Here is a 27,324-nt window from a genome sequence, read left to right on the forward strand (position 1 = left end):
CTGGTGGAGAATTACTGCATCCTTTACATTTTTAAGTGGTGATGTTTTTGGGGGGGTAATCTTGAATTTGGTTCCAGCTTGCAGTGTATGCCCGACTGCCTTGCAAAGAGGAGCTCAGCCTTGCTGCTTTGAGGCCTGATCACAGAATTGTTATCCAGCCATTTACGTATTTCCTCCTGCATATTCACCAGTTTTGGGGAAGTCTCTTCATTTTTTGTAAAGTTTCCAGACCTAGTTCCCCCTATTGTTACACCATCACCTGGACTTATATTACAATTCACAGACATCATTAACCCATAACAACCAAAACCCATTTGTCCTTAAAGGAAAATTATGTGGGATATAAAACGGACTAAACAGACCACATAGAGCACATTTCTGAAAATATTTTCTAAATACTACCCCTTAGTGCCAAAGATCTGAAATGTTACATATATGTCACATTGGGCGTTTACGTATAGATGATTTCTTTATTTGAAAACCAATCAACTTGGCCTATTTTTTGGTTGAAACGTCTTTTGAATTCAACAAAAGAAAATATTGTAACTAAAAATAATTGAATCAATTGAGCAGCTCATTACTATTTTTCTTATTGTCACATTGCTTTTTCTGAGAATATTATAAATTTAAAAGCCTGATGTGACATATCTGTTTGAAATTAGCTAGTTCTGCCAAATGTACTGACCAGCCAGGCAGCCATTTTGTAAGTGATGCCATTGGTATACAAATAAACTGACTCACTGTCACATGATTTTTCCGGGATGTTCAGTATGTGTCACTTCGGGACTTTCCATGATATTTAAAGTGTCTGTGACAACTGTGTCACCGTGGGTCCTTATGGGTTCCTCAATCTTTCTGAAACCCATCACGTAGGGTCTTATTCACAAAGAGTTGCCCTAATTGAACTGAATATTTCAGATCCATGTGTCCATCCTGGAGGTCTCACATTTGAGCTCAAAAGCTCCCAAACGACAAATATTTTATAATTAAAAGGGCCAGTGTGTAGCATTTCGTGTTGGATATATTAGCAGATTTATAGAACAGTCATAACTGTTTATTTTAGTGAATAATCACCTGGAACTAAGAATCGGGTTTGCGTTAGCTGAAAGTGAGCCCTTCATGTCTACATGGAGCCAGTCCTCTTCACAGAATCCGCCATATTTCTATCGTAGGCCAGAATGGACAAACCAACCTCTGGCTCTAGAGAGAGCATTTCATCAAGTAGTTGCATCACCCGAAGGCCACTGTAGTTCTCTGACACACTTGTGAACGAATGCAACCAACTGAATACCCCTCGACTCACTCCTCCCTTTCAAAAAATGCGGTAATGTGAGCTGCTGAAAGCAAAAATTAGTTTGAAAAGTCTGGACTGAATGCCCTAATAACCATAGTGTAGTTTGGACAAGTGCAACCCTTTAAAGTAATATTTTTCTGAAAGAAACAACCAAAACAATAACAACCAATTTTGATACTCGCAGTTCAGCTACAACAGAAGACACAACACTGGAGAATTCTTTAAAAAAAAGCCCCGTACTGGTCTTGTTATTCACACAAATGTAATAGAGGTAGAACAATCTGTATTATTTACAAATTTACATTCAAAGTACAGTTACATAATATACAGTGACATAATCCTAGCAAACTACTTCATGTTCCCTCTGGTTTCAATTAAGTATCACAAGATCTATGATGAAGTCCCACTTACTTGGCCATGACGAGCAAGCCAATTTCATGTTTACGTTAAGCTCCATGAAGCAATACTTTTGATATTATCACTGATTCAAAGTAATGTGAAATTGTTCTGTGGCCAAACATTCTGGGAATGCATTGTTAAGGTGTGGCTGACGACGCCTCTGCTCCGGGCGAAGGTGGGCTGAGCTATGCTGGAAGGTATGAGGTCACGTTATCAGACTCCACGTAGTAATACAGAGATTAAAAGATAAAGATAAGAGATTATGTACATGCTCACAGTCCTGAGAAGAGGACATATTGATTCATATCACCTGTGTGGGTTTACACTAGTCGTTACGGTTGTTTGTCCTTCATGCAGACTGTATGGGTGAGACTCATCTACCTCCAGGAGAAGACGGTTTATTTGCAGCAAAGGGTTTAAATGAAAGTAAATGCTGGACTTAACATTAATTTGGTGGCCTTAAACATAACTCCAGTGGATGTGTAAGCTTACAGTTGTTTACCGACAGGTTAGCCAGAACATCATGATTAGATCATGGTACATGTTTGAACACTGTCAAATGTGCCTGGGCAAGCAGCCTGATGATTCACGTTAAGAAATCTCTCTAGTCTTGAAGTGTTATGACATTTGATCTGTGCTGCTCTTCTGCTGTTCACTTCAACATCCTGTCATATGACTTTCCGGAGAGGTGATGTCAGCAGACATAACTGGTCTGTAATTAACCTTCTAAAGAGCTGCGCCTTAAGTTTCACACAGGTGATTCAATTTCAATAACTGGAGGTGGCATGTAGGACAGAAAACGTATGATGCGATTGGGCAAGTTCAGTTGGGAAACGACTTCCCGTGCTCTGCTGCCGAGAGCTCCTCTCACAGCCACTCTGCTGATCTGCTGTAGACTGAGAGGGGTATCTACAGAAGAGGAAACAACAGAGATGAGATGATATATATTGACAGTGACAGGATGCTCGCTTAAAATAAACACTTACTCTCATAGAACTCAAGGCAGAGATAAGGGGTAGAGCCCAGACTGGTGTAGTGGATGGGTTTTTTGTTCAGGTGATCTCTGGCGTACACGTTCCCCCCAAACTCCACAAGTAGATCAATCAAGTCAGCGCTCTTGGATTTGGCTGCATGATGAAGGGCCGTCTCATGTAACTTGGCAGCATTCACATTTGCCCCTTTTGGGGAAAAGAGAAAACTGAATGAAAAAGGAGAAATACTTCTTGTTTGTAGCATTTGTGTTTATACGCTAAATACATTACAATCAATAATCATTGGACCCAAAAATATTTATTTTGACGCAGAAGACAAACCTGACCTCACCTGCATTGAGGAGAACTTTGGCGCAGTCATAATGTTTCCTTGCACAGGATACGTGAAGCGGCGTCCCATAGTGGCAGTCGTGGGCCTCCATGAAAGCTCCTTGATCAATCAGGAACTGAACACAATCGGAATTTCCTATTGGGAGAGACGGGATATATTTAGAACTAAATTAAAGGCTCTAAGAGAAGTTAATGTAGATATGGTACTCCAACCAGAAATTCAGTCTTAAGTATCTAACACCCAATTATTGTGGGCTTTAAAAGGTGGCTGCATTTCGTAGTTTCCTTCACAGAGTACAGAAGCTGTTGTTCAGCATGAATAGATTTTGAGTTTCACTTTAAAGCTTTCTTCTTACTCGTCACTTCCATGTTCAAAGCAATGCTGCAATCATTCCAGTGCGTTCCAATTCCTAGGCAAGCATAACCACTCCACTTTTGTCCCATAGACTTACTGGTAATTGTGTAATTGGTTTCTGATTTTTTGCTAGATCTTAAAGGCTTTTAATTAATAAGCAAGAGCTCTGGTACTGTATTTGTTTTCCCCATTTCCGCGCTCTCTTCCTGTTTTGTGTCCCATGTCCCTGCCTCTTGGAGAAATGTGCTATTACAGGAGACTTTTAAAATGTTTTAAACTTGTTACAACATGTATGAACTCCGCCTTGACCTAGATGTGTTCCCAGTGCTATTCAGGGAGAACGCTCCCTTCGTGACGGTACAGCCTGCTATGATGAATGTTTTATTGACTGTTCCGAGGATCATAACTAGTTTCCCCCACCTTTCACCTGCATTGACACAACACAAGCACTGTTTAGAAACAGGTTTGGCAATGCAGGACAACTGAAACAAAGACCTCTTGATAATGCACAGATACATGACTCAACATACATACATTCCTGTGCGATGTATGTAACAAGACACACCTCCCATGCAAGCCTCATGAAGTGGTGAGAAGGTAAACAGTGGAGGATTAACTGTTGCTCCGTACTCCAACAGCAGCTTGACACATTCAAGGCTACCCGCTGCACAGGCATCACACAGCGGCGTGCTTCCATCGATGTTACGAGCGTCCACCTGGAAGACACAGAGCCACGATACAGTCAATAAACAAGAGTCCCTCGTGCACTGATGGGGGAAGCCATCTCTGACACCATCTCACCTGTGCACCAGCGTCCAGCAGCAGTCTGACGCATTGGGTCTGTCCCTGTATGCACGCCTCATGCAGCGGGGTGATGGAGTCGATTGCCACAATGTTAACCGCTGCACCGCCCAGGATCAACTGCTGCAGCTGGAGGTCCTGGCCCTGTGCAGCGGCCACATGCACCGCTGACCGGTCCGTCCAGAATCCAAGACCATGAGCTGCAAATATGTGAAGCCAAACAATACAGAGTGTCTGCATGTTGAATTATGATTCAAGTTGATTTAGTCATTCAAACCATTTAAATACAGCTGAAATATAACTTTATTCATATTTAGCCTCAAGCCCAAAGTAGAGAAAAAGATCCACAATTAGCTTTTCTTACAATTCCTCAAAAACATGAGAGAAAAATAATAAAGTCACTAATGTAGAGCATGATCCAAACCATCGACCCACCTACAGCACTAGTGTATTGGATCGTATTACATTGTACGGTGTGTGTTACTGGCTCCATTGATCTGTACAATCGCAACGAGCTTACCGTCGTCATGCTTTCACAGCCACTTTAAGAGAGCATACTAGCTCACAATGGCCGAGCTAAACGTGTGACAGCTAGCCACCATGACATCAAAGCTAATGGAAACTCTTGTAGCTACCAGCCATGGGTACCAGCCACATCCGGTCATTCGCTTGGCTAAGCTACTTACCGATTTCTCCAAACAAGGACGGTCTGGTCCGAGTGATCTCCATCATTTCATGTTACCGTGTTTCTTTTCCGTCGACCACGAAGACTTCAGTCAAACATGCTGTTCATTTTGAGGCTAAAGAGTAAAGGCCAGAAGGGCTGCATTACCGTAAAACACGCGGGGTGCTCAGTGAGAGCCGTTGACGTCCAGTACAAAACAAACAACAGCTATGAACTCTGGGAGATGTAGGCGACTGCCTTTTGGAAAATCGAAAGACTTGTTTTCTACATTCAAGGAAAACAATTGAATGCCATAAATATAAATACCAAAAATAAAAAAATTTTAGACCCATACTTCTGTGCAAGTGGTACATTAACTTGCCATCACTGAATATATTAAAGGAGTATTAACATCTCTCATCAATTACAACACTTGATTGTGAGAGAGAAATGTTTAAAATATAGGTTGTATGTATTTTTTGGCTTGGTAAGCATGTTAAAGTTCTCCTGGTTCTCCTCGATGTAATCTCTGTTGCAAGCATCAAAATGAGGCTGTTATTGTCATTATAGTAATGTCTATTCTAGCTCCCTGCCTAGCAATATAATAATGCTGTCAACATTTGGTTCTAATTATCAGTTCTGGTCTGGATGTGGCATCAGTCTGTGTCAAAGAAAAACCAGTTTGCTCTGTTGGTTTTGTTTTGACCGTCATCGTAGCGCCCCTCCTTTGGCCAAGTAGTGTTTGCAACTGCTAAAACAGTGGCGGCTTGTGAGATCCTTAAAGTTAGATCAATAAGGGCGTGTTCACTTTGAGTGTCTACTCTGATGACAGGAGCCACCTAGCTTCACAAGGCTCCTCAGACCCCTATAGGAGACGTCACAGAGACGACATCCACTCAGGTTATGGTTTTGATGATGAGAGCCACGAGACTCAACCATACACCACAGTGGCCTAAAGGGACTAAAACCATGTATAAGTTACATAAAGCTGCAAAGAGATTGATAATATGGGGGCTACCTGGTTTTCACTTGGTTTGGCGATAGTAAACCATTTCATATTACACACTGATTTATGGCAAACATTGTTTAATGGCATTTTAAAGGCCATTAAATTAGGGTGACCCTATTTCCAAACAGGCACCCATAAGTAAACTGCACATTCTTCATCCACACTTGTGTTGGTGTACTATTGGATATAGCAGAACAGGATAAACATCTATGTAAGCGCTAAAACAAGTATAGCATTATTATAATTTTAATCGTGGTGAAAACTGGGACATTTTGGTGTTTTATTTGGGACATCAGGTCACCGAACTTTAACCTCAAACCAAGTTAGTGTGCACTTGTTTAACGACCAACAGAAGCAGAATGGTCTTTAATCCAAACTCTGTCGGCTAATGGTTTCTTTTCACAAATACTTACATTATTGTATTGGCAGAAATGAAAGTAAAAGTTTGGTGCTGCCTCAATGTGAGTGTTTTAACAGTTAGCACTGATCCCAACTTCCTCCTCGAGCTCTACAGTTACACCTAAAAACAATGTGCATATACTCTGTATTTATTATACAATCCAAATTATAACCTTACACTGCCAGGCTGTTAACGTAACGGGTAGAAACGCGGTTTTTGTCAATGTCGGTTCGTTTCACAGCTAGCAATCGTTAATTATTCGCTGAATAGAGGACAACACATACACACACACACACACACACAGAGAGAGAGAGAGAGAGAGAGAGAGGAGAAGAACCGCAGGCGCAGACTAGCTTCACCAACACGAGCAGTTTGGTGTAGACTTTCAAGATGGAGGTTTCTCCTCGATAGGTTTCTGTTTCTATTTCGAAGCGGACTATACACGCGCTGATCACCCCTGTGAGAAGACAGAGGATCTGTCTTCACTAAAAATGATTTATTCCCCAAAATGAGCAGATTTAAGTGGACGTTTTTCCTCCTACGTGTTCGGACGGGTGCATATTTTCTGTAACTTCCTGGTTGTCGCATTAATATGTCAGTTGGAACTGCGGCGAAAGCTCAAGTTACTTTGAACGGATCTCCCGTTTACAGGACTACATACTTCATATTTTCATCGAAGGGCAAAACGAGAACGACAGATGTCATAAGTATTCAGCAATGGAAAGTGGGAATGGTGGTGCCTCGAGTAAAGGTGACGAGCTTCCTTTTCTTTTTTTCTTTTTTTTTTTCCTCTCCTCGTGTAACGTAATTTTCATCAAGAAATGTGGATCGTACATGTATTTGTGAGATATCCACCTCCTGTTCTCGTGTGATTAGCCTAAAAGAAAAGGACGCGTGGACAAGGTGTCGTGTCTCGCAGTACAAAAAGTCCCAGCCCTGTGAAACTTTTCCCTTGAACAACAATCTGCTGTAATTTCGCTCGTGTCGCTTGCATGTCATGCTAACGATTGTACTTGTCCCTTTGTGTACTTATAGGTGTTTTAGTACCCGTCTCAGAACGGTCTGACGCCTTTCAAAGCAGTATTTTGGCCCCACTTAAAAGTGCGTACTTGTACGAGGAGTCGAGACAGTCTTTCAGGTACAAGTCCGCTGTGCTGGTAAAAAACACAGCACTGGAAGAAAAGGTCAGTGCAAATCTTTAGTCCTTAAACATTAAGCCACGTGTAATGGCTAATCTTAAATATGTGTAATCATTAGTGGCACAGGGTTTGATGTCATAGATATGCTTTTTTTGTGTAAATATTCCCATTTGATTCATGTATGTCTTCATTTGTTTATCAAATCCTTTATGTGAAAGAAACATTGTAAATAAATAGTGGAAATAGGAACTGCTCTTAAATGCCACAAGAGGAACCTCAAATATGTACTGTAAATGACGTTCTCCAGCTTTCAAAGTCATTTCTTCTTCCTTCTTTTTACACCAGTACAATGCGTTCCGTGAAAAGAGACGAAAAGTAGGTTATTCAGAGGAGGAGCTGAAGGAATCTTACGGCTTTTTGCTGTTTGAGGATATCAACCAGGTAAACCGCTGGCACACCTGAGAAAAGTCATGCTCATGCAAATCCCAGTGATTGTGCTCACATCGATATATTTGTATCTGTTTGAAGGCAAATGCACTGAGTGAAACTGGTGTGCTCACTGGAAACAGCACATGTACAACTCTAGGAGATCCCTCGAAAGGTAAATTATGTTGATTTATGTTTTTCCTCCTCTCACACTGCAGTAGTGTCAACCAGTAGTGAGGTCACAGCGACATGTTAGTACAGAGAGTTCCACCACCACCAACCTACAGGTCATATTACTACGTGGAAAACATCCAAGTAAACACTTAGAAACAACTGTTGTAAAATATAATATGCATTCACTTACTAGTCACTTGATTCAAATGGAATTACATTTACAATAAACTATTTTATTTAAAGTTATTACCTTTGTTCATGCATGCAGCCGGTCCAAAGTATCTGCAATGTAGATCGAGCTAAAGAAAGGTCCATGTTGACAGGCATGTTGACAGGCTGGTTCACTCCTGTCTTTGAAAGTGAAAGAAAGTTTAAAAAGCTACATGAATGTATACAAATGAAAGTGGAAGACGTTCTGCCGTGAAACAGAAACTAAATGTTGGCCCACAGGATATGAATTGTGTTGAAAGCAGAAAGACGATGAATACAGCGTTTGTGTTCCGAGTAGCTGTTTCCTTTAACTGTGACATGAATTCCTATGATGCTTTGCTTTATAACTTCACATTTAAAATGTTTCCTGTCAAATATTTTGTCTATAATCCCTCAAAACACTGTGATAAGTGTGTAAGTTCTGAGGTGTAAATCAATGGCCAAAGTCCTTGTTTTTCTGTAAATGTTGGTGTGAAACTGCGCACGAGACCAAGAGCTTCACTGTGTCACATGTTGTTGAATGTAGCAGCGTTGCACGGGGTTAAGTTAGGTTGTGCTTCACATCCATCTCTGTTCTTGCCTGTACTCTGTTTAAGTTCCTGTGACAGACTTCCTCTTCACATGACGGACGCATTTATTTTTGACGTTACGACATTTTGAAACGTTACACAGTCTTTTTTTCCCATTATGTCGTAACTTGCTTCACTTCGTCAGCAGCACACTGCGAGCGGGGGAGTATAACAGACACACCAAACCTGTCTAACCAGGTTTTATGTTTGACTCTTTGTTCTGCCGCCGACATTCAGACTTGCAACCTGCGAGAATTTACCTGAATGCGACCTGTTAAGTTTCTTATCTTTGCTCACTATGTGAATGTATTATAATAAAATCTTCACCAAAATCCTATCATCTGATGACTATTAGAGGTACAATCTGCTGCTGGGAGATTACACTTTCTCCTTGTGGAATCAATAAAGTTTGATTTGCCATGTGGAAACTCAGAATTAACAGTGCGAGTAAAGTTTTCACTCGTCGACTTTCTTTTTTTATTTTAAAATCTGTTGTTGGTGAGCGTAAAGAAATGTATGTATTATGTCTTATTAAAAACTGTACAAAGAGCTTAATGTGACTTTGAGTTCACCTCTAGCTGCAGTAGGTTCAGATCGCTGGTAATGGTGTGGTGTGTCCTTGACAGCCGTGACACGTTTGTCTTTCCGGGTGTGGCCTTGCTGCTCTCAGAGTGGCTGTTGTTTGGAAAGGCACTCTGTAGTTATGAGTTTATTTTTTTTTTTTATAGTGTCCTGAAAAAAATCTCTCTTGTGACAATTCCTGTATTTATTTTTAAGTGAAAGTCTTCTGTGTCTACTCAGGTGTTTACATATCAATGTACTCTGACTGTCTGGATCTTAATCGCTGGTATCATGGGAAGTCTGGATACATTGCCATCATCAGGCTGTCAAAGGTATTGAAAAAATGAAATTGTGCAACATTGTTTTCACTCATAGAAAACAATTTATGAACATCATTGTCCTTTTTGTTGTTACCAACAGGGTAGAGTTAAACAAGTTTTAGAGAACTACACCCAGAACTTCACTGCGCCCACTGTGGGGTTTGACTGCCATGTGTCCGAACAGCTGCCCTCGGTATCTCCCAAAACCAGCTCTTTCCTTGCCTTTGAGAGAACTCAGGTAAGTAGAGGCATGTAGCGGGTGATGGAAAAACATGCAGTGATAATACTTTGTCGTTCCTCTCTGTCTGTGTGTTGACACATCTTTGTGAGCACAATATTGTTGAGTACCTAAATGCATGGTGATATGCGAAATATGTCTTGTTCTGTCCTCGCAGTATTACATGTATGAGTTGCTAGATGATGGAAGCAATGTGACAATTCAATCGCCCAGCGCTGCCTGTCCTATTGCCATTGTGTCATTTTCATATACGGATACCAAAGCAACACTTGAAGAACCACAGGAGAAAAGGTACTCACTTCAGCAACTCAAATTGCATTTCATATAAATTGAAAATAGTTCAGTCACGTTGATTAATTGTTTCCTGATTTCTCTTTTCAGTGAGGAGAAAAAACTCAGTAAGTAACATGTAATTAATGGCAAACCTAGTGTTTCTCCATACTTATTGCCATCAAAAAGAGATACAATAGCACTGCCCTAAAGTAGTTCGGCACAATAAACGGCTCACATACAGCTACTGTCTAGAAAATGTCATTGAAACGAATACATACCAATATTCTAATACAATATTCTTGTACCAATATCCATTGACAGACAAAGGAACGTTATAAATGTATTTTCTTATTTTAAATAATTGTTTCATTTCATGTTTTCTTTGCCCCTAGTTCGTCAATACTTTCCGTGGAGGGGCCAGCTTCAAATAGGCCCACAGGTCTATGATGTTGGGCTGCGATCTACAGCAGGGGCCTTGATCCCTGCAGTGCTGTAAGTTAAGATGTGCTCATAGAAAATGCACACATTTTATATTCTTCAATGTCTTCTATAATTTAGATTATATAACTTAACCTAACCTGTCTGTGCTTTGTTTTGTTTTTCCATTTAAGGCCACCAGTGGTTAAAATAGAAAGAGCCATTTCCATGTTCAGTCTGCGACAGCTGCTGCCAAGGGCTGCCTTTGAAACCTGCTTTTCTGGTGAAGGTGTGCTGTTAGAAAATAATTGAAAAAATCTGCCATATTACACTGGAGTTACATCATCAAGGAATGTCGCAACGCAATTCTTTGATTTATTGAACATTTCATTCATGAATTTGGCTTTTTCTTATGTTTTTTAGTCTTTCTGGATGGCTTGTACTGCAGTCTGTGTGAGTTGGTTTCTTCTGAGGTGGAAGAAACTCGCTCACTCTCTCTACTTCTGCAGGAGATCAAGGCGAAAGATCTTGTGAGTTTCTGTTCCTAATTCTGCCAGAGATTGCAGGGTTTATTCCATAAATTGGAAAAATATAATAGTCACAAATATGCATCACAGTTAATTAGACCCCAAAGTGGTGTTTTATGCGACAGTGAGCAACTTAAAGTATTCCATTTAAACTGATATGAAATGCAGAAAACAAGACAACCCCTAACATTTTTACAATTGTTACGAGCAAATGATTGGTGTTTTTATCAAAGAATGACAAACTATGTGTTGATTTTTAAAATTGTTCACCATTTTCTCTTTCGATTGTGCTGCATTTTTACTTGGTATCCAACATCCAAAAACTGTACCTGACAAACATGCTCATTCGCGCACAGGCTCCCACCATTCAGCTGAATGATGGTGGTTTTCTTATCCTGTTGCACTCCACCCATTTCCTCACATATGATGGTAAGATATGAAAAGGATGACAGAGCACTGTGCTGTCAATCTCAGAACAAAACTTGTTGATTTCTATCATTTTTAACAACTATGATTCAAGTTCATATCAGCCGCATACATTATCTTTGTTTTGTTTTCTTCAGATACTGGGTCCAGTGTGACTGATGTCCTGCAAGGCATGTTTGTGTTTCCGAACTCACAAGTCATACAGAGAGGTGATTACAGCATATGTTTAACAGTGGATGTTTTCATTCGATATGTTGATATTTTATGAATACAAAGCAAAGATTTAACAGTTACACTTTCTTGATTTTTTATTTTTTTTTCACAGACACTAAATTTCGGGAGAAAAAGCTTGCCATCTCATCTGAAATCCTGCATGTTCTACCGGTGCTGAGTTATGCAGAGGGTGAAGTTGAGAAAACGCCTATCGACCCAAGTGAAGAGCTCTGTGAAGTCTTGGCGCAGCATATGCAGAATTACGCATCACTGATAAATCCTGGGTTGGCATCAAGTCCCACGAGGGAAGTCAGCATCTTTCCTGATCAGTATGATGTACCAGATGCCCACAAGCACCTCTACTCATCTCCGGAGTGGACCAACAAGGCATGGCAGAGCTTCAGGTCATACCTGAGCAAACCAGAGTCTTTTCAACTGCCACTGTCCAAGGCTTCAGAAATCCTGGCGGCTGGACAAGAGGAGAGAATGGAAGACTTTGATGATGATGTCTACATCTGTCTATCATCTCCTGAAGGGCCGCCAGCCGAACCTGTTGGCACAGAGTCAGACCAGTTGACAGGCCAGACATCTCCTGTAAACAGTGAAACACCTGCAGACACTTGTAAAACAAATGTGGGATCAGAAGTTGATTTAAAAACTGTGCCTCAAAATGTTGTACCAGATGATGTGCAAACTGGAGAGGCCAAAGACACGAGCAAATCTAATCTGAGTGTGCTGATCAAAGCTGATGACGCGGGGGCAAAACATCTCCTGACTCCCTCGACATCAGATGACCTTCCTGCAGAGCTGATTGTCAGCATCACTTCGGCAGAGCAAACTGTCACTGGTGAGGGTTTAAGTATGGTCAGTACTGTGTCTGCCACAAAGCATAATGACTTTCAGCTTTCTGGTTTTTCAACAGCCAAAGGAGTGAACTGTCTGCATGATGAGAGTGTTGCAACCACAAAGGTTTTGGACTGCCCAGAGGTCACAAATCTCACAAAAACAAAACGAAGGAAACTACGCAGGGGACATTACAAAAGTCGGAAAAAGGTATCTAAAGCTTGCATTAAAACGCACAGTTTAAAAATACCAGTGGGGGATGGCAACTTGAGTCGGAAGAAATACCAGGCAAAGAAACCATCAGGCCATCCACAGTTAGGTCATCCTTCAAATGGTGATCGGAGGAAAGTACAAATGCGAAAGTGCAAATTTAGACAACTATCATCAAAAACTGGAAAGGTGAGCTCCGCTTCTGTTGGATTAGCAGTACCAGAGGAGAAAGAAACAGACCCTGAACAGCAGAGCTTGGAAAGCACCATTTTTATGGACTTTGAAGCTAGTCCTCTGAGAAAGAAAACGGAGCGCTCGGACTTAAAGCCGGTCATCAGCGAATGTGGAAGAATCTTGGTTCCTCATGGCGCTGTAGATTTTGCTGATCAGATTAAGTCTTTAAAGGAGAAATTTCAATCTACAAAAGATGACCAGTGTCCTGAAAAAATGTTGGTGGATACCTCTGTGAATGCTCAAGACTCAGACAAAATGGTGCAAGAGTCCAGTCCTACTCCGGAGACAGCAGTGGGCGAAACAGAGGCCACAACATCCAAGGATGGAAGGAACCATCTTCAACATGTCAGTGATGTTAATCCTGAACACAGTGGTTCATTGACTTTGAATTCAGAGAGTCGTGAGCTTTTTTCAAAGACTGATGGAACAGCAACTCCTCCCTCAGAAGCAGTTGAAGGAAAACGCACTGATACCCTCTCCCCAGGAAAGATTGCCAAAAAGGGTGAATTTCTGTTGAGTAAATTAAAATCAGTTCTTCTACGAGGAAAGAGAAAAATTGGCCTCCTTGTGTCAAAGGAAACAACGGCAGACACTGCCCAATGCACGGATCCCTGTTTGAAGAAGGGCAAAGTTGACTCTCACTCTGGGAACCTGAAGAGTAATTATGCAATTACAAGTGTCCAGGACACAGTGTGTGTCAAGGAAGTTTCAAAGATGCTGTCAGTTGACCCTATTTTTGCATATGCACTAGGTCTGACCCCTAGAGAGACTGTAGATAAGATACAGAAAACTGATGGTCGGGATACTCAACCAGAGCAAACCATTTTAGACAAGCAACCTCAAATCCTACACAGGCCTTCACCAATCTTCGCGCGAAGGGGAAGGATTAAAACGCTCAAAAAGCATCAAGGCATCTCTACAGAATATGTTAAAAAGAAATGTAAGTCATATTTATTCAATTCTGCATGATTGTTTTGCATGATTTGTAACATCTCAGTATTGAGCATGAGATCAAAACTAACAGACACCTTTCTTGGATCTGTCACCTCTGCATCTGTCCTGAGCATGCTATCGGCTGCGCTTTGCTAACTCTTTGCTAGTTCGTCATTTGATTTTGCTCTTATCTTGCTTTTGCTGCATTTTGTCTATCTTATGCATCTGCCCCCAAATGTGGTGGTGTTGGCTTTTTTAAACCAATCCCTTTGTTTGAAACAGTGACATTTTTTTTTCTAATAGTAATACATTAGTATATTTCAAATGCTTTCAATGTGCTACTTTTTCATTCTGTTCCTCTTTTCTCTCTGTTTTGTCTTCACAGGGTGGTTGCATTTTCAAACCCCAGCTTGTTATGCCAGTGAAAAACTCAAATTCAAAGAGTATACTAGGGATAATTCTGTCAGGAAGACTGTTAAGGAAAAAATTAACAGTGCTTGCTCATCTACAGATGCTTTGAGCTTACTTGCTGACTTGGCACTCAGTGCCAGTAATGACCAGGTTCCACCACAACCTGACCCAGCACTTGAGAGAAAAGCTGAGACAAGTTTGAAGAACTGTGACCTTTCGAAAGATCTTACCAGTCCTGAGCAAGAGTCAGTTCTTCATTCACTGCTTAGACAGCCTGCTGCTAGATCCATGCAGCCTCTTGAGTCTACTTCACCAAACCCTCTTGTGGAAGGCAGTGAATGGGTTGGTTTGGTATCTAAAGAACATGCTTACTCATTGCCCCCGTCTTCCTCTCTACTGTTGGGTTTGCCAGGTACACCTTTCCCGGTATCCCCTTTAAGTGGTTCTACCAGACTGCTGCGCCATCACCAGACAATGTATGGCAATGGAATTAAAACACTACACCCCTCTGTTGGCCAGGAAGACAGTAGTGAACAAAACCACAGGACTCCAGAATACCTGAAAAAACACATGGTGCGAAGAAGAAAGTTCAGACAGTCCCGCACCTTTGTTAACAAGGATGGATCTATCCAAGTCACAAAGCAATGGAAAGAAGACTATGACTTTAATCTAGACAGCAAGTTTACAAATGACTCAAAGGATAGAACCATCGTCCGAGCCTTACATGGGTATGTACATTGTATTCCTTATTTATACAAGAAATATAACGTAATAGTAAAAAATGTATCTTTAAACTTCACATAATTTCAGTGTTATACGTTTGTATCTAGTTGACAAAAATGGGAAATATGTGGTAAAGTGGACTTCTAGTACAGATGTGATTCAACTGAAAGAGCTAATTTTTGTGCATTTTACATCTTCGATAGCCCATGGGATTTCTCCCTGCAAGACACCAATGAAGAAGTGCGGCTCATCGTCCACATGTGGATAGGTCTCTTCTACAGCCGGTCAACAGACAGGTTCTTTCATGTTGACTCATACCCATGTTCAGAAGAGGGTGATTCTTTGAAGGTGTCCGGTGGAATGGTTTCTGCTCCAGCTCAGTCTGAGCTCAAGGCCAATTCATTTGCTCCTTTCCCGAGTATTACAGACACTTTGATTTCAAAAGTTTTGGACTTCAGCAAAAAAGATGACTCTATGTTGGACCAAGGATCAGGGATTTTGGACTTGTCACTGAGAAACTCCAATGCCGAGATTGTCAGTCCAGATCCACAAGTCAACAAAAAGGAGACTTCTGTGTCCATTGATCCGAAAGAAGCAAGTGAAACATTAAACGTACTCGAGTCATCCGTGGGACCACAGGAGGCAATCGCAAAACAGGTTGGGTTCTAATGTTAATGTTACATTGCAGACAAACTATTATGCATTTGTTTTTGTCATGATTTTGAGATGGTATTTACGATATAGCTCAATAAATGATCAGATTGGTTTGCTTGCCATGCAGTAATAAACATACAATCATTTACATAATTAAGGGACTACCAATAGAGAACTATTGAAGATATTAGGGTCAGATGGATTTGAAAATCCACTGTTTCTCTGTCAGAGTGCTATGGCAGTCACAAGCTCCCTCTGCAAATCCGCTCAGACATTTTGGCCATAGCTCTTAACAGTTGTCTCTGCAATGGAGACTTTGAACAGGGCTCTCTCAGACCTCATGTCCCTTGGAATGCTGAAAAATCTTGAGTCCCTGACAGACTTCCAGAGTTCAATTCACTACCCCTTTTAGGTTTATTCTGTCAGGTTCTACTGTTCCACCATCTGATATAAACACTATGTAATGCTATTTGTCACATAAGAACAAACAAAAAGGGGGCTATCCTTTTATTCTCTGGGGGATACTCCAACACATCAGCATACAACCAGGATGAGTATCCTCACATCCACAAGGCCAGCACCCTGGACAACTCCAGACAAGGAGAGTCCAGCTTCTATCCAGGAGCTGAGAAATGTGCCCAACTGCGTATAGTCCATTAAAGGTGAAATTCTACATACTGATTGCTGATTTCAGTGGTTAGTGATCAACTAGACAAGGCCTTTGCATGTTGCCCAAACTAATAGTGTTCTAGACCATTCCTTTCCTTGTGGTTGGTGACCCCTCAACAGAAAAGGCCCTGTCTTTTTTTGGGCTCAGGCTGGCAAAGTTGTTAACCAAAGGATTTAACCAACTGACAGGGGATGCCTTCAAACATCCTATTTATTGTATTATGGCTCTGTGCGATTGGTGGGCATAAAATGGATAAGAGGACAGAAAAGCAGGAAAATGTAATGCCAAAATGGTACTTTGTTTATGACTGATGCACCCGTATGTCAGGCAGCAACTATCTTCTTAAAGGACTTCTTCACCATAAATTTGCCATTTGTATATCAAATTATAATTTGAATGGTGACGTATACCTTTAATATCTAAATTAATACAATGCATTTGTGGTTACCTTTCTAATTGTGATTTACAGTATTCATTGTTGAAATCTTAAAAAAATCCCTGAGAGAAACAGCAGTCATGGTTTTTTAGTGAACAAAGATATTTGTACTTGATATAATTCTTATTCCGTTTTATTTTTATGCTTCCAGCGTTCCAAAAAGATGGTACACTCCAGAGAGATCATTAATGAGATGAATGATGTCAGAAGTGCCGATGAAAATAAGAGGACTTGTACCCCGTTGCAAAAAGCTGGGAGTCTGGAGCACACCAATGTACCAAATTGTAAAGGTGATGGAACAACCATTTCTGTACGAGAAGAAATGGAAAGGGTATCTGTTCAGCCAGAAACTAATCAAAGGGCTTCAGGAATTAGCCCCGTGTTACATGGATGCAACAATAAGAAGACGGATATAAAGGATGGAATAGAAAATTCAGAAGCTACAGAGATGAGTTCGGTCCAAAAACATGGAATGGATTCATCCAAATCTGTGACAGACGAAGAGGTAGACTCCAACAGAGAAGCAGGTGATGTGCTTCATACAGTTCAGCATGATGAAACTGAATACAAAGATGGGAAAAACTGGGAAGTGAAAGAAAAGCCATACCAAGAAGGCAATGTAGAACCTTCTCCAAAAGGGAGTCATACAAATGAGGATCCAACAAATGAAGAATTGGGTATAGTGTGCATTGGAAATGGTTTGGGAAATGAGAAGCAGTTGCCTCCAGAGGAGCCGAAAGCAGTTTCATTAGTCCAAAAACATGGAATGGATTCATCCAAATCTTTGACAAACGAAGAGGTAGACTCCAACAGAGAAGCAGGTGATGTGCTTCATACAGTTCAGCATGATGAAACTGAATACAAAGATGGGAAAAACTGGGAAGTGAAAGAAAAGCCATACCAAGAAGGCAATGTAGAACCTTCTCCAAAAGGGAGTCATACAAATGAGGATCCAACAAACGAAGAATTGGGTATAGTGTGCATTGGAAATGGTTTGGGAAATGAGAAGCAGTTGCCTCCAGAGGAGCCGAAAGCAGTTTCATTAGTCCAAAAACATGGAATGGATTCATCCAAATCTTTGACAAACGAAGAGGTAGACTCCAACAGAGAAGTATGTGATGTGCTTCATACAGTTGCGCATGATGAAACTGAAACTAAAGATGGGGAAAACTGGAAAGTGAAAGAAAAGCCATACCAAGAAGGCAATGTAGAACCTTCTCCAAAAGGGAGTCATACAAATGAGGATCTAACAAACGAAGAATTGGGTATAGTGTGCAATGGAAATGGTTTGGAAAATGAGAAGAAGTTGCCTCCAGAGGAGCCGAAAGCAGTTTCATTGGTCCAAAAAGATGGAATGGATTCATCCAAATCTTTGACAAACAAAGAGGTAGACTCCAACAGAGAAGTATGTGATGTGCTTCATACAGTTGAGCATGATGAAACTGAAACTAAAGATGGGGAAAACTGGAAAGTGAAAGAAAAGCCATACCAAGAAGGCAATGTAGAACATTCTCCAAAAGGGAGTCATACAAATGAGGATCCAACAAACGAAGAATTGGGTATAGTGTGCAATGGAAATGGTTTGGAAAATGAGAAGCAGTTGCCTCCAGAGGAGCCGAAAGCAGTTTCATTTGTCCAAAAACATGGAATGGATTCATCCAAATCTTTGACAAACAAAGGGGTAGACTCCAACAGAGAAGTATGTGATGTGCTTCATACAGTTGAGCATGATGAAACTGAAACTAAAGATGGGGAAAACTGGAAAGTGAAAGAAAAGTCATACCAAGAAGGCAATGTAGAACATTCTCCAAAAGGGAGTCATACAAATGAGGATCCAACAAACGAAGAATTGGGTATAGTCTGCAATGGAAATGGTTTGGAAAATGAGAAGCAGTTGCCTCCAGAGGAGCCGAAAGCAGTTTCACCTAGCAAGGCTGAAAATGTGAATGAAGATGTGGATTGTTGTTCAGTGCACGAAGGTAAAGAGATGGAAGATGAAGATCACATTGGAAAAGAAGACGGAGTTGATGAGAAAGACGGTTGGATTTCACCTGTGGACACTGACAGTGAATTAAGTGATCACCCAGTACCTATATGTGATAGCCCAAACTCTGTAAAGACAGATTGCATCACAGAGAGTAATCCAGAACCACCATTGGATGAGCAACCATCTCAAGCTGACAACAAAGAAGAGCCCTGCCATGATTTGCAGTTCAGAAAGCTGTGTGCAAATAGCAGTGTGTTGACAGATGAACCTGCCATTTCAGAAAAGTGTACTCATGCTCCATCAGACATGGATCCCTTTTCTGATGAACCTGCTGTTGAGAAAAGTTCAGAAAATTATATTTGTTTGACAGATATGGTACATTATCAGAAGCTAGCATTACCCATGTCTGACGGCAAGTGCAAAGATGGGCCTATTCCCCAGACAAATGACAGTGTTGAAACAGGAAGCCAAAACAAAGTAATGGTAAACTTCCATCAGAGTAGTGATGATCATGCAGATTGGGATACCAAAGCAATTAATGGGGAGCAAAAAGTTGATAACACAACTGAAAAAGAACTATTTCATCATCAGACTCATTCCCCTCAGTGCGACGCTGAAGTGGAACTGACTAAAGAAACGGATCTCAAATGGAACGACAAAACAAATGAGGCATTGGAAAATATCCATAGTGAGGTTGTAATTCCATTTATTGGAATAGACACCTCTGGGGAGGGTAAAGTACGACCACATGATTCACACTCACAAGGCAAGGTTGTTCAAGACCATGAAGAAATACCATTCATCAGTGAAACTACCTACCCTGAAACGGTCGTACCCACAGAAGTATGCAGTGCATCTCAAATGGACACTCTGAAGGCAGACCTGTCTGCTGGCAAAATATCACTTATTGATGCAAGTGATACAAACCAGCTGGGAGGTGAGTCTGACGACCGATGCTCCACCCCTACTATGGATGAGAAACCATATGAGTACATAACTTCCTCTGGCCCTAGAAGTACGAGTGTTTCTGCCTTTAGTGGTAGTGAAACCTCCAAAAACCCTCACCATGATCCTCATCCTGATGTTGAACTAAGAACTCTAAGAGTTCTACAAAGTATAGACAAGTTCCTCTCCAAATCAAGCCTCGGTGACAAATTCAGCCAGATTGAAAAAGCTGACAAGAAACGGACTCTTGATCAAACCACTAACCCCAGAAGCAAGAACATCACCACTTGCTTTGCGTCAAGCCATACCTCATTTGACTCTAAGGATAAGAAAATGAGCAACACAGCGCCAGCTGTGCTGCCAGCCTCTACCTCACAAGAACCGAACACAGAATCAACAGGTCACTTTCTTGTATCACCTTTCAAAATTAAATTAGAGGAAGTACTTGGTGTTAAGTTGCAGCTACAGAAAACTGACTCATCAGTTCATCAACACTATTTTGAAAGAACGGATAACATACAGGAAACCTCCCCAGGGCAAGATTATTGTCAAACCTACAGATCCTTTGCCACTATTGACAGTTTGGAAGCTATTAACCCAAATGTTGACCAGGATGTACATACAACAACATCACAAACTAATTTAAGTCATGAACCACGTTCATACAGTCACCGTCCTATCATGGCAGTGAAACCATCTAAGAGTGATGAAAGTCAAGGGGATTACATCTCTAAAAACAGACAAATTGAAAACACTGTAATGTCACATTTCTCCAAAGATAAACTGTTTAAAAACCTCAAAGTTACATACACCATACCCGCTACCATGCTCTCGGTGAAAAACACAGAACGTCTCAAGAGAACTTCTGAAGGAGTAAATGTTGACAAGCAAGTGGCCAGTGAGGTTTCTTCAAAGAGCAGTTGGTTATCAAATGTTAGTGACAGCAAGTCACAAGACGTTTCAAAACTCAACAAGATGCCCTCATCCCTCCATGTGCAGTCTTTCGAATCTGCAAAAAGTTCCCCTAAGCGCGATGGTGGAAACCAAGTTTCAGTTAAAATTGAGCAAACGACTGAAAAGAGCATTCAGATGACTCAGAAAGACTGCTCTGATGCATCAACTTCACATGCAGACTTCAACGATCTTTCCCTGGGACCTCAAAGCTCACTCACTTGTACGGTCCATAACAACCCCCGGAAGAGATCTTCTTCTTTCCTGGAGCAGGTTTCTCAGAGGTGCATACAAGATGACCTTACCGAGGCGTCGATGGAGCAGGAGTGCCTTATCTTCTCAGAAAGAATGAAACATCTTATGAAAAGGACTAAGAGGGGACCCATTAGCCAGCAGGACACGCATGACAAACTGAATTTGCCTTGCACCAGTCCTTTGACTGTGCACTTTTGCAGTTTGGAGGAGCAGGACGATTCAGTGGATCACTTGACCACACATTTGGACGCACCGTTACTTGTTGGACAGAAAATCAAGGTAGACATGTCTGAGAGGAAAGACCTGGCAGATTCCACAGAGGAGGAAAAGACTTTGCGTCTTCAAAACATTTCTCAAACAGCAGGGAACCCAATGGAACATGCTGGAGTTTCTGGTGTGACTTCAGAGTGTGACAGGCGGTACAAGGCAAGGATGAAAGATGTTTGTGCTGTCAAAAAGGTCCCATCTAGACCTAAGCACTTCAGAATGGATAGAGGTTACCCAAAGACTGAACCAGGGAACCATTTTGACTTCTGTGATCAAATGAAGAGAGAGCTGGATATAAGTTTTCGCAGTAATCTGAATTCAGTTGTGAAGAAATCCTGTAAAACAAAGTACAGATTCTACATATTGGTGACATCAGAAGATGCCTTCTTTGAGGAAACCAAGGTAAGACGACTTTTCAACACACTTCCAATGCAGTATTTCTATTGACTACCGGTATGTTTCTTCAAGGATATACCATGTAGAACTTGCATTTCTGAACTAGCTAAAGTGATATGCCACCTAAAATGTAGTTGTTGACAATGTTTGACTTCTGTATAGAAGGTGCCAGCACACGTTTGTTTGCTCCTCAATGGAGATCAGAGGTTGTGGTCAGCTTGGATGGAAGTTTGCACAGTGGAAACATCCATTCAAACTTTTAAGTCTACCTCTGACGAAGAAGCGATTTCTCTGCTGTTCATCTGTATGATCAGTATGTTCCCACAGTTCCTCAAAATGTGGCTTAATATACTGCATCTAAATTAGTCCTCACACACTATCCCAGAACTATACTTTCTTGTGTCCTAGCTTACTCTGTGGCCAGCCCAATGCTACACTTACAAAAGTACTGTCACACATTTAGTGAAGATAAAGACCTATTAAAAAAACATTAAATAAGGTTAACATTTACACTTTTGGATGCCTACCATGCCTCAACTTTCAGTTCACTTTTTCTCACGTTCCCCTCCCAGGGCTCAGCCTACCAGTGACTGTTGATCAAACACAGACACCAACACGCCCCACTGAGATGAAAAGAAACATTTCTGATATTTATCCCCAAACTTATTTCTTCCTTTTTAATAAATAAAGAACTACTGAAAATAAATTTGTCAAAAAAGTGCCTTCAGCCATACTTAGGTCTGATACAAATCTGCCTGAAATCTGTCCTAACTGCTTTGAATCCAAACTGATCACAGCCTCTGAACTTCATTACGGAGCATCTACCAACATGTCACTGCTCTCTTTCAAGCCTATGGGTGTTCCATAACAGAAAGATACATTTTGGGTGGAGTATCCTTAAATACTATTCCCATGAGGATTTTAAAGGGGTTATTATACAAATTAGAAATGATGTCTGGCTATTCTTTCTTAAAAAACACATGGGTTGGATTAGTTTGAACATCTATTTTTGTGCATTATGTCCATGGGATTATGCCCTAACTGGCCGCGAGTGATATAGTGTGCAGCGTGCTGTTTTAGCTGAACCTTTGTCAGATTCCCTGTTTTTATTTATTCCCATTGCTTGCTTTGAAAACCAGCAATGGAATCGGAATGGCTGGGTCCTAGTTAAGTGCTGTTAAAATGAGGAGATATCTTTACTATACCGCCTCATTTTCACTAAAAGAACCTAAGATTGCCAGTTTTGTACTTCTCGTTGGCTATTTCCAGTAATTATCACAATACAAAATGGGGTTTGTTTAAAAAAATCAAACGTAGGAAGATGGCATGTCCAACTCACCCATATTTTAAGTGGTTACGTCTCCAGTCTGACAGCCGATAGGTATGTGGTTTGTTTACGTGATGAAAGGTTGCCGTTAGGACACGGTGTTACGCTTTTGTGAGACTCCTATCATGTGGTGCATTCAGTGCGCGAGGTAGATAGCCACGATAGTGCTGCTTTTATTTTCATAACCGAACATTCATTTTCACATTCAAATAGGTTTTCATCACGACATTTATTTTATTGTCGTTTACATATTTGCAATCAAAAAATATTTTAAAGCAAAACAGGATTCATTTTAATGTTAAAGCAGTGTAAGACTTGCTGATGGAAAATGGCTTCACATTTTGGAAATGTATTTCTTGATTTTCAAAAAGGCACAGTTGGAGGCGGAGGGCCACACTGCTGTACAGCCATCCCAGTTCTTCCTTGATGAGGACAGTTTTTCAACTCTGCTCATCATCCTCAGGAATGAAGACATTGCAGAGCACATTTGTGAGGTAATTGATCAGCTGGTGAAAAATAACTTGACGGGAACAAAATGTCTGGCTCCTTTGCCCCTCCCACCGGCCGGAGCAAACTTTATCATTTTAGTGCTAAAGAGTATGCTAAAATATCTTTCTGAAAACATTTGAGGCAAAAAATAGGCAATACAGTAAAATAACCTTAATTCATATTGATCAACGCTGCGCTTTTTTTCTTCTGGCGCGGTGGAATCTTGCAAACGCCATGTTGAGCACTAGTGGGCGGCAGAGGAGCCAGATAATCTGTCTCATGTACTACTTTTATCAGGATACAGTGATACTTTGAGCAAATATGATGAAATAGTAATTTTTTTAAATAAAAGTTACCAATTGACTGCTTTCTACTATCTCAGGTCCCACATTTGGTCAAGTTGAAGACGTCACCAGGTGTGCAGTTTGCTGGAATTGACGAACCAGATGATGTTGTGAACCTCACCCATCAGGAGCTCTTTACGAGGGGCGGCTTCATAATGTTCGACAGCGCAGCGCTGGAGACCCTCAGCCTTTGTATGTGCACTTTTTACTGAATTCCAACTTTTAGATTTTGTCATTCAAGCAGCCGGTTAAACTCATGATGTCAATTTTTATGAATTTTAAGGCAACATGAAAAAAATGTCAGAAATCTTGCAAGAGCGTAGCAGAACGGGGAGGTGGAAATGGATGATGCACTACAGAGACAGCCGCCGGCTGAAAGAAAACGCGAGGTAGGGGTTAACTTTGGAAAAGTAACTACAAAAAACTCTTGTTTCTCACTTCCCTATATAAGAGGTTACAGGTGTTGTAGGTCTTTTTTTACTGACTGGCCTCTTAACATCGACGACAGTGTTTTTCCATATATTTTCTTCTATGTTTGAATTCATATCTCTTTCACGGATTGTCCTTATAAAATGTTGCCTGTCTGAACATTGTGTCTCTTCTCACATCCAGGTTAAGTAAAGAGGCAAAAGACAAGAAGCTCTTCCTAAACTTTTGCCAAGAAGCTGGAATATTGGAGGTCTTGCCTTATCACGAGTGTGACCTCATGTCAAGGGACCTGCCCGACTATCTCACATGTTTGGTCCGTTTGCAGGTCCAGAATATATCGGCCCGTTACCCTATTTTTATTACCGGTGAGACACGAATGCACAAATACATTAACCGTACCTTTACACTCATTGAGCCTCATGATATTGTGCTTTTGTTTTGAAGGTGTCTGGCATATTTACATGACGGACTCATGTGCTTGTCAATTAATGTGCATTGACCCTCATAAATACAGTGAACATGATAAGTATTCACATGTTTTTCGTATTCTTACAGATACAACAACAGACGGCGCATTTGGAAAGAACGGAATTTTGACGATGACCCTCCAATCTTTCCTCACGAGTTCTCCAAGCGAAACATTTACAGCCTGACCTGGAGAAAGTCAGATAACACACAAACTGTGCAAGAACAATAAAAAACCTGCTGGATGTGAGGAGAAACCTGCAACCTATCATTTCATGGTGATTTCAAACATACTACATTGTATGGAGCAATAATTATTGCTTTAAGATTTGACATGTTCTTTTGTTTCATTTGTCCACTAAGTTATCAGTTAGAGTGACAAAAATGCCAATATACAGGCAGTTGTACTGTGTATATACTGTATTCACTTTGTAATGTATTTTTATTGTAAATTTTTGTTTTTTAACAGTTTATATTTTGTGTTCTTTACAATCTTTACTTCTTACATTTGCAGCACAATCATTAGTTTGTTTTAAGTACAGTTTGACAACTAAGCTAAATTAGGCTGTTTTCAGATGGTGTATAATGTATATATATTTCAGTATAATACTGCACAGGTGACAGTTATCCTCAACTACATTGTTGATAAGGAGCACAACAGTTTAACATTATTACTAAGATATTTCCTATGTTTATATTTGATGACTCCCTACAGAGCAATTTGACTGAGAATAAAGACATTTCTTTAATTGTTTTGCTTTAAAAATAATCACCCACACACAACAAATCACCTGACTACACACAGACCATCCTAACTGGAAAAAAGGCAGGTGACAATGTTAACAATGGAAGGATGAAGTGGCCTGCGCTTCAAAACGGCAAATTTACTGTCTTTAGGATTTGTGTGTAGGTAAATGAATACACTCATAAACACGCAATGGAGAATCATAAGTAACAACTTTAACCAGAAGAGGGCCTCACTTAGAATACAAATCTCTTCAACAGGACTGTTCTGGTCAAGATGGCAGCAGCACGTCATACAGAAGGTTGCAAAACCTTAAAGGTCATAATGCCATAACTGATTCCATAAAATTGGATCAGCAGATAGGATGAGAAGGATAAAGTGCCACTAGAAAGGTGCAGTCAGTTGACCTCCGCAGGGTGTGTCTGCAACCACCATTGCTGTAATGTTTGATAGAATCACCCTCAACTGTCTTAAGAGTAGACTGCAAGTGTATCTCATTTGTTTTTCACTCGCATGTCGTGAACAACAGATACGATGTCATTGTAATCTATGCAGTGGTTCTGCACCGGCTCTATGCAGGCGCACACCTTCCTAACATATCCAAAAACAAAGTGAGCAAACTGTTTTCCTCTTCTGTGGTTGTGCTCAAAAGCACATTCTAACATACTAGTCTTACCAAATATGATGTAAAATTGAGTATGTTTTGCGTTCACACTGCATAGTATGTGGGTTTTGTGTACATGAGAAATGCCCGGATGTATACTCGCATACACAACTGCCCCACAATGCATTGCATCTGGGTGCCTTTCGATTTTCAGCCAGTTTAAAAGCTATTAATACGTCACTTTATTATGTTTTAATATGTTTTCATAAAAGAAGGTAGCCGCTTGAATTCCCAATTTGTAGTCAGTTTATCCAAATAACACTTGAAATTTGCTGCAAACTGTTTTTGGAGATGTGAGAGACGCTGGCAAGGGTTCCTTATGTGTGAACAGTGCACAGCTATGAGTAATTAGGGAGGAGTCAGCAGTATCAAACATGCAATAAAAGGTGTTTTGAGGAAGTATGAGTCACTTCAAACCATGAGAGGTCTGAGCATGAAGCCATAAATGACCACCCAAAAATATTGGGCAGTTTGGTGAAGCCGTGTGCTAAATTAAATGTGGACAGACACAGAGATGGACACTCACTCACACAACTGATCTCATTATAATTAAGAATTAAATGTAAAAACCACAATAATAACAACACACACCATAACAGGTACCATTAAAACAAATGTGCAGTGGATGCAAAGTGGTCAAAATGAACACTAAAGTGGATCAAACGGATACTCAGTATTTATCCTAACCAAATAAAACAGTTAAAAACTGACCCAAAATAGTAAGATTTGGGATGTTATTTAAAACAAATGAGAAAGAGGTCCTTCTTTTGGTATTGGTCATATTTCCCCAAATCGTTCAGATATATTTTACACACGTACTGAATGTTCCTCTACTCAACTTCTACAAGGAACCATGCAGTAGGCAGGTTAACTACCAATCAAACAGTGAAGTCGTCTGCAATTATCATGATACGCTAAATAAAACCATTAAACTTACAAGAAGCTCAATAATTTACCAAGTCCTTTCCTACTTGATGTTCTAAAACTCAACAGGAAATGAAATTGGACCCACTCTCTCGCCGTTTTTATTCATAAATTTGATCAAAAAATAGATCGTATGTTTTAATTAAGAGTAACACAATTACACTAAATACGAGTTTCACGAAATAGTTTAAACTTAATTGCCGCCACATAAATAAAGTTAGTCAGTCTGAACTAGGGACCGTTGACGGCATTTTCTCCACTTTAGTGGAGTGACACAGCGGATGT

At 40.6% G+C, this 27,324-nt stretch overlaps 3 protein-coding genes across 4 annotated transcripts; 2 read left to right on the forward strand and 1 right to left on the reverse strand.

The window, feature by feature from the left end:
- Positions 1 to 1,509: 1,509 nt before the first annotated feature.
- On the reverse strand, positions 1,510 to 5,012 carry LOC306785431 (ankyrin repeat and SOCS box protein 13-like). Its single transcript, XM_079279799.1, has 6 exons — positions 4,858 to 5,012; positions 4,172 to 4,371; positions 3,936 to 4,086; positions 3,017 to 3,151; positions 2,680 to 2,871; positions 1,510 to 2,602 (listed from the first exon to the last, which is right to left on the reverse strand). The coding sequence occupies exons 1-6, from the start codon at positions 4,901 to 4,903 to the stop codon at positions 2,442 to 2,444; spliced, it is 885 nt and encodes a 294-aa protein (XP_079135925.1). The 5' UTR covers positions 4,904 to 5,012; the 3' UTR covers positions 1,510 to 2,441.
- A 1,676-nt stretch (positions 5,013 to 6,688) lies between these two features.
- Positions 6,689 to 12,548, forward strand: LOC306783090 (protein TASOR-like; the record flags this gene model as incomplete). The annotated part of the gene is made up of 15 exons (XM_079276617.1): positions 6,689 to 6,995; positions 7,280 to 7,428; positions 7,729 to 7,824; positions 7,912 to 7,984; positions 9,564 to 9,655; positions 9,744 to 9,881; positions 10,039 to 10,172; positions 10,263 to 10,279; positions 10,547 to 10,646; positions 10,766 to 10,860; positions 10,995 to 11,101; positions 11,455 to 11,527; positions 11,662 to 11,733; positions 11,850 to 12,370; positions 12,528 to 12,548. The coding sequence occupies exons 1-15, from the start codon at positions 6,962 to 6,964 to the stop codon at positions 12,546 to 12,548; spliced, it is 1,722 nt and encodes a 573-aa protein (XP_079132743.1). The 5' UTR covers positions 6,689 to 6,961.
- LOC306775975 (uncharacterized protein) lies at positions 12,492 to 25,430 on the forward strand. 2 transcript variants are annotated; one of them, XM_079266565.1, is made up of 9 exons: positions 12,492 to 13,964; positions 14,343 to 15,096; positions 15,295 to 15,748; positions 17,003 to 21,658; positions 23,351 to 23,473; positions 23,851 to 24,004; positions 24,096 to 24,201; positions 24,425 to 24,606; positions 24,797 to 25,430. In XM_079266565.1, the coding sequence occupies exons 1-9, from the start codon at positions 12,599 to 12,601 to the stop codon at positions 24,892 to 24,894; spliced, it is 7,893 nt and encodes a 2,630-aa protein (XP_079122691.1). In that variant the 5' UTR covers positions 12,492 to 12,598; the 3' UTR covers positions 24,895 to 25,430. The 2 variants fall into 2 exon arrangements, with proteins under 2 accessions (XP_079122691.1, XP_079122692.1); XM_079266566.1 differs by having other exon boundaries at positions 12,503 to 13,964; positions 14,781 to 15,096.
- Positions 25,431 to 27,324: the final 1,894 nt, after the last annotated feature.

Source organism: Melanostigma gelatinosum, assembly GCF_949748355.1.
Source record: "Melanostigma gelatinosum genome assembly, chromosome: 1".
Taxonomy (NCBI): domain Eukaryota; kingdom Metazoa; phylum Chordata; class Actinopteri; order Perciformes; family Zoarcidae; genus Melanostigma; species Melanostigma gelatinosum.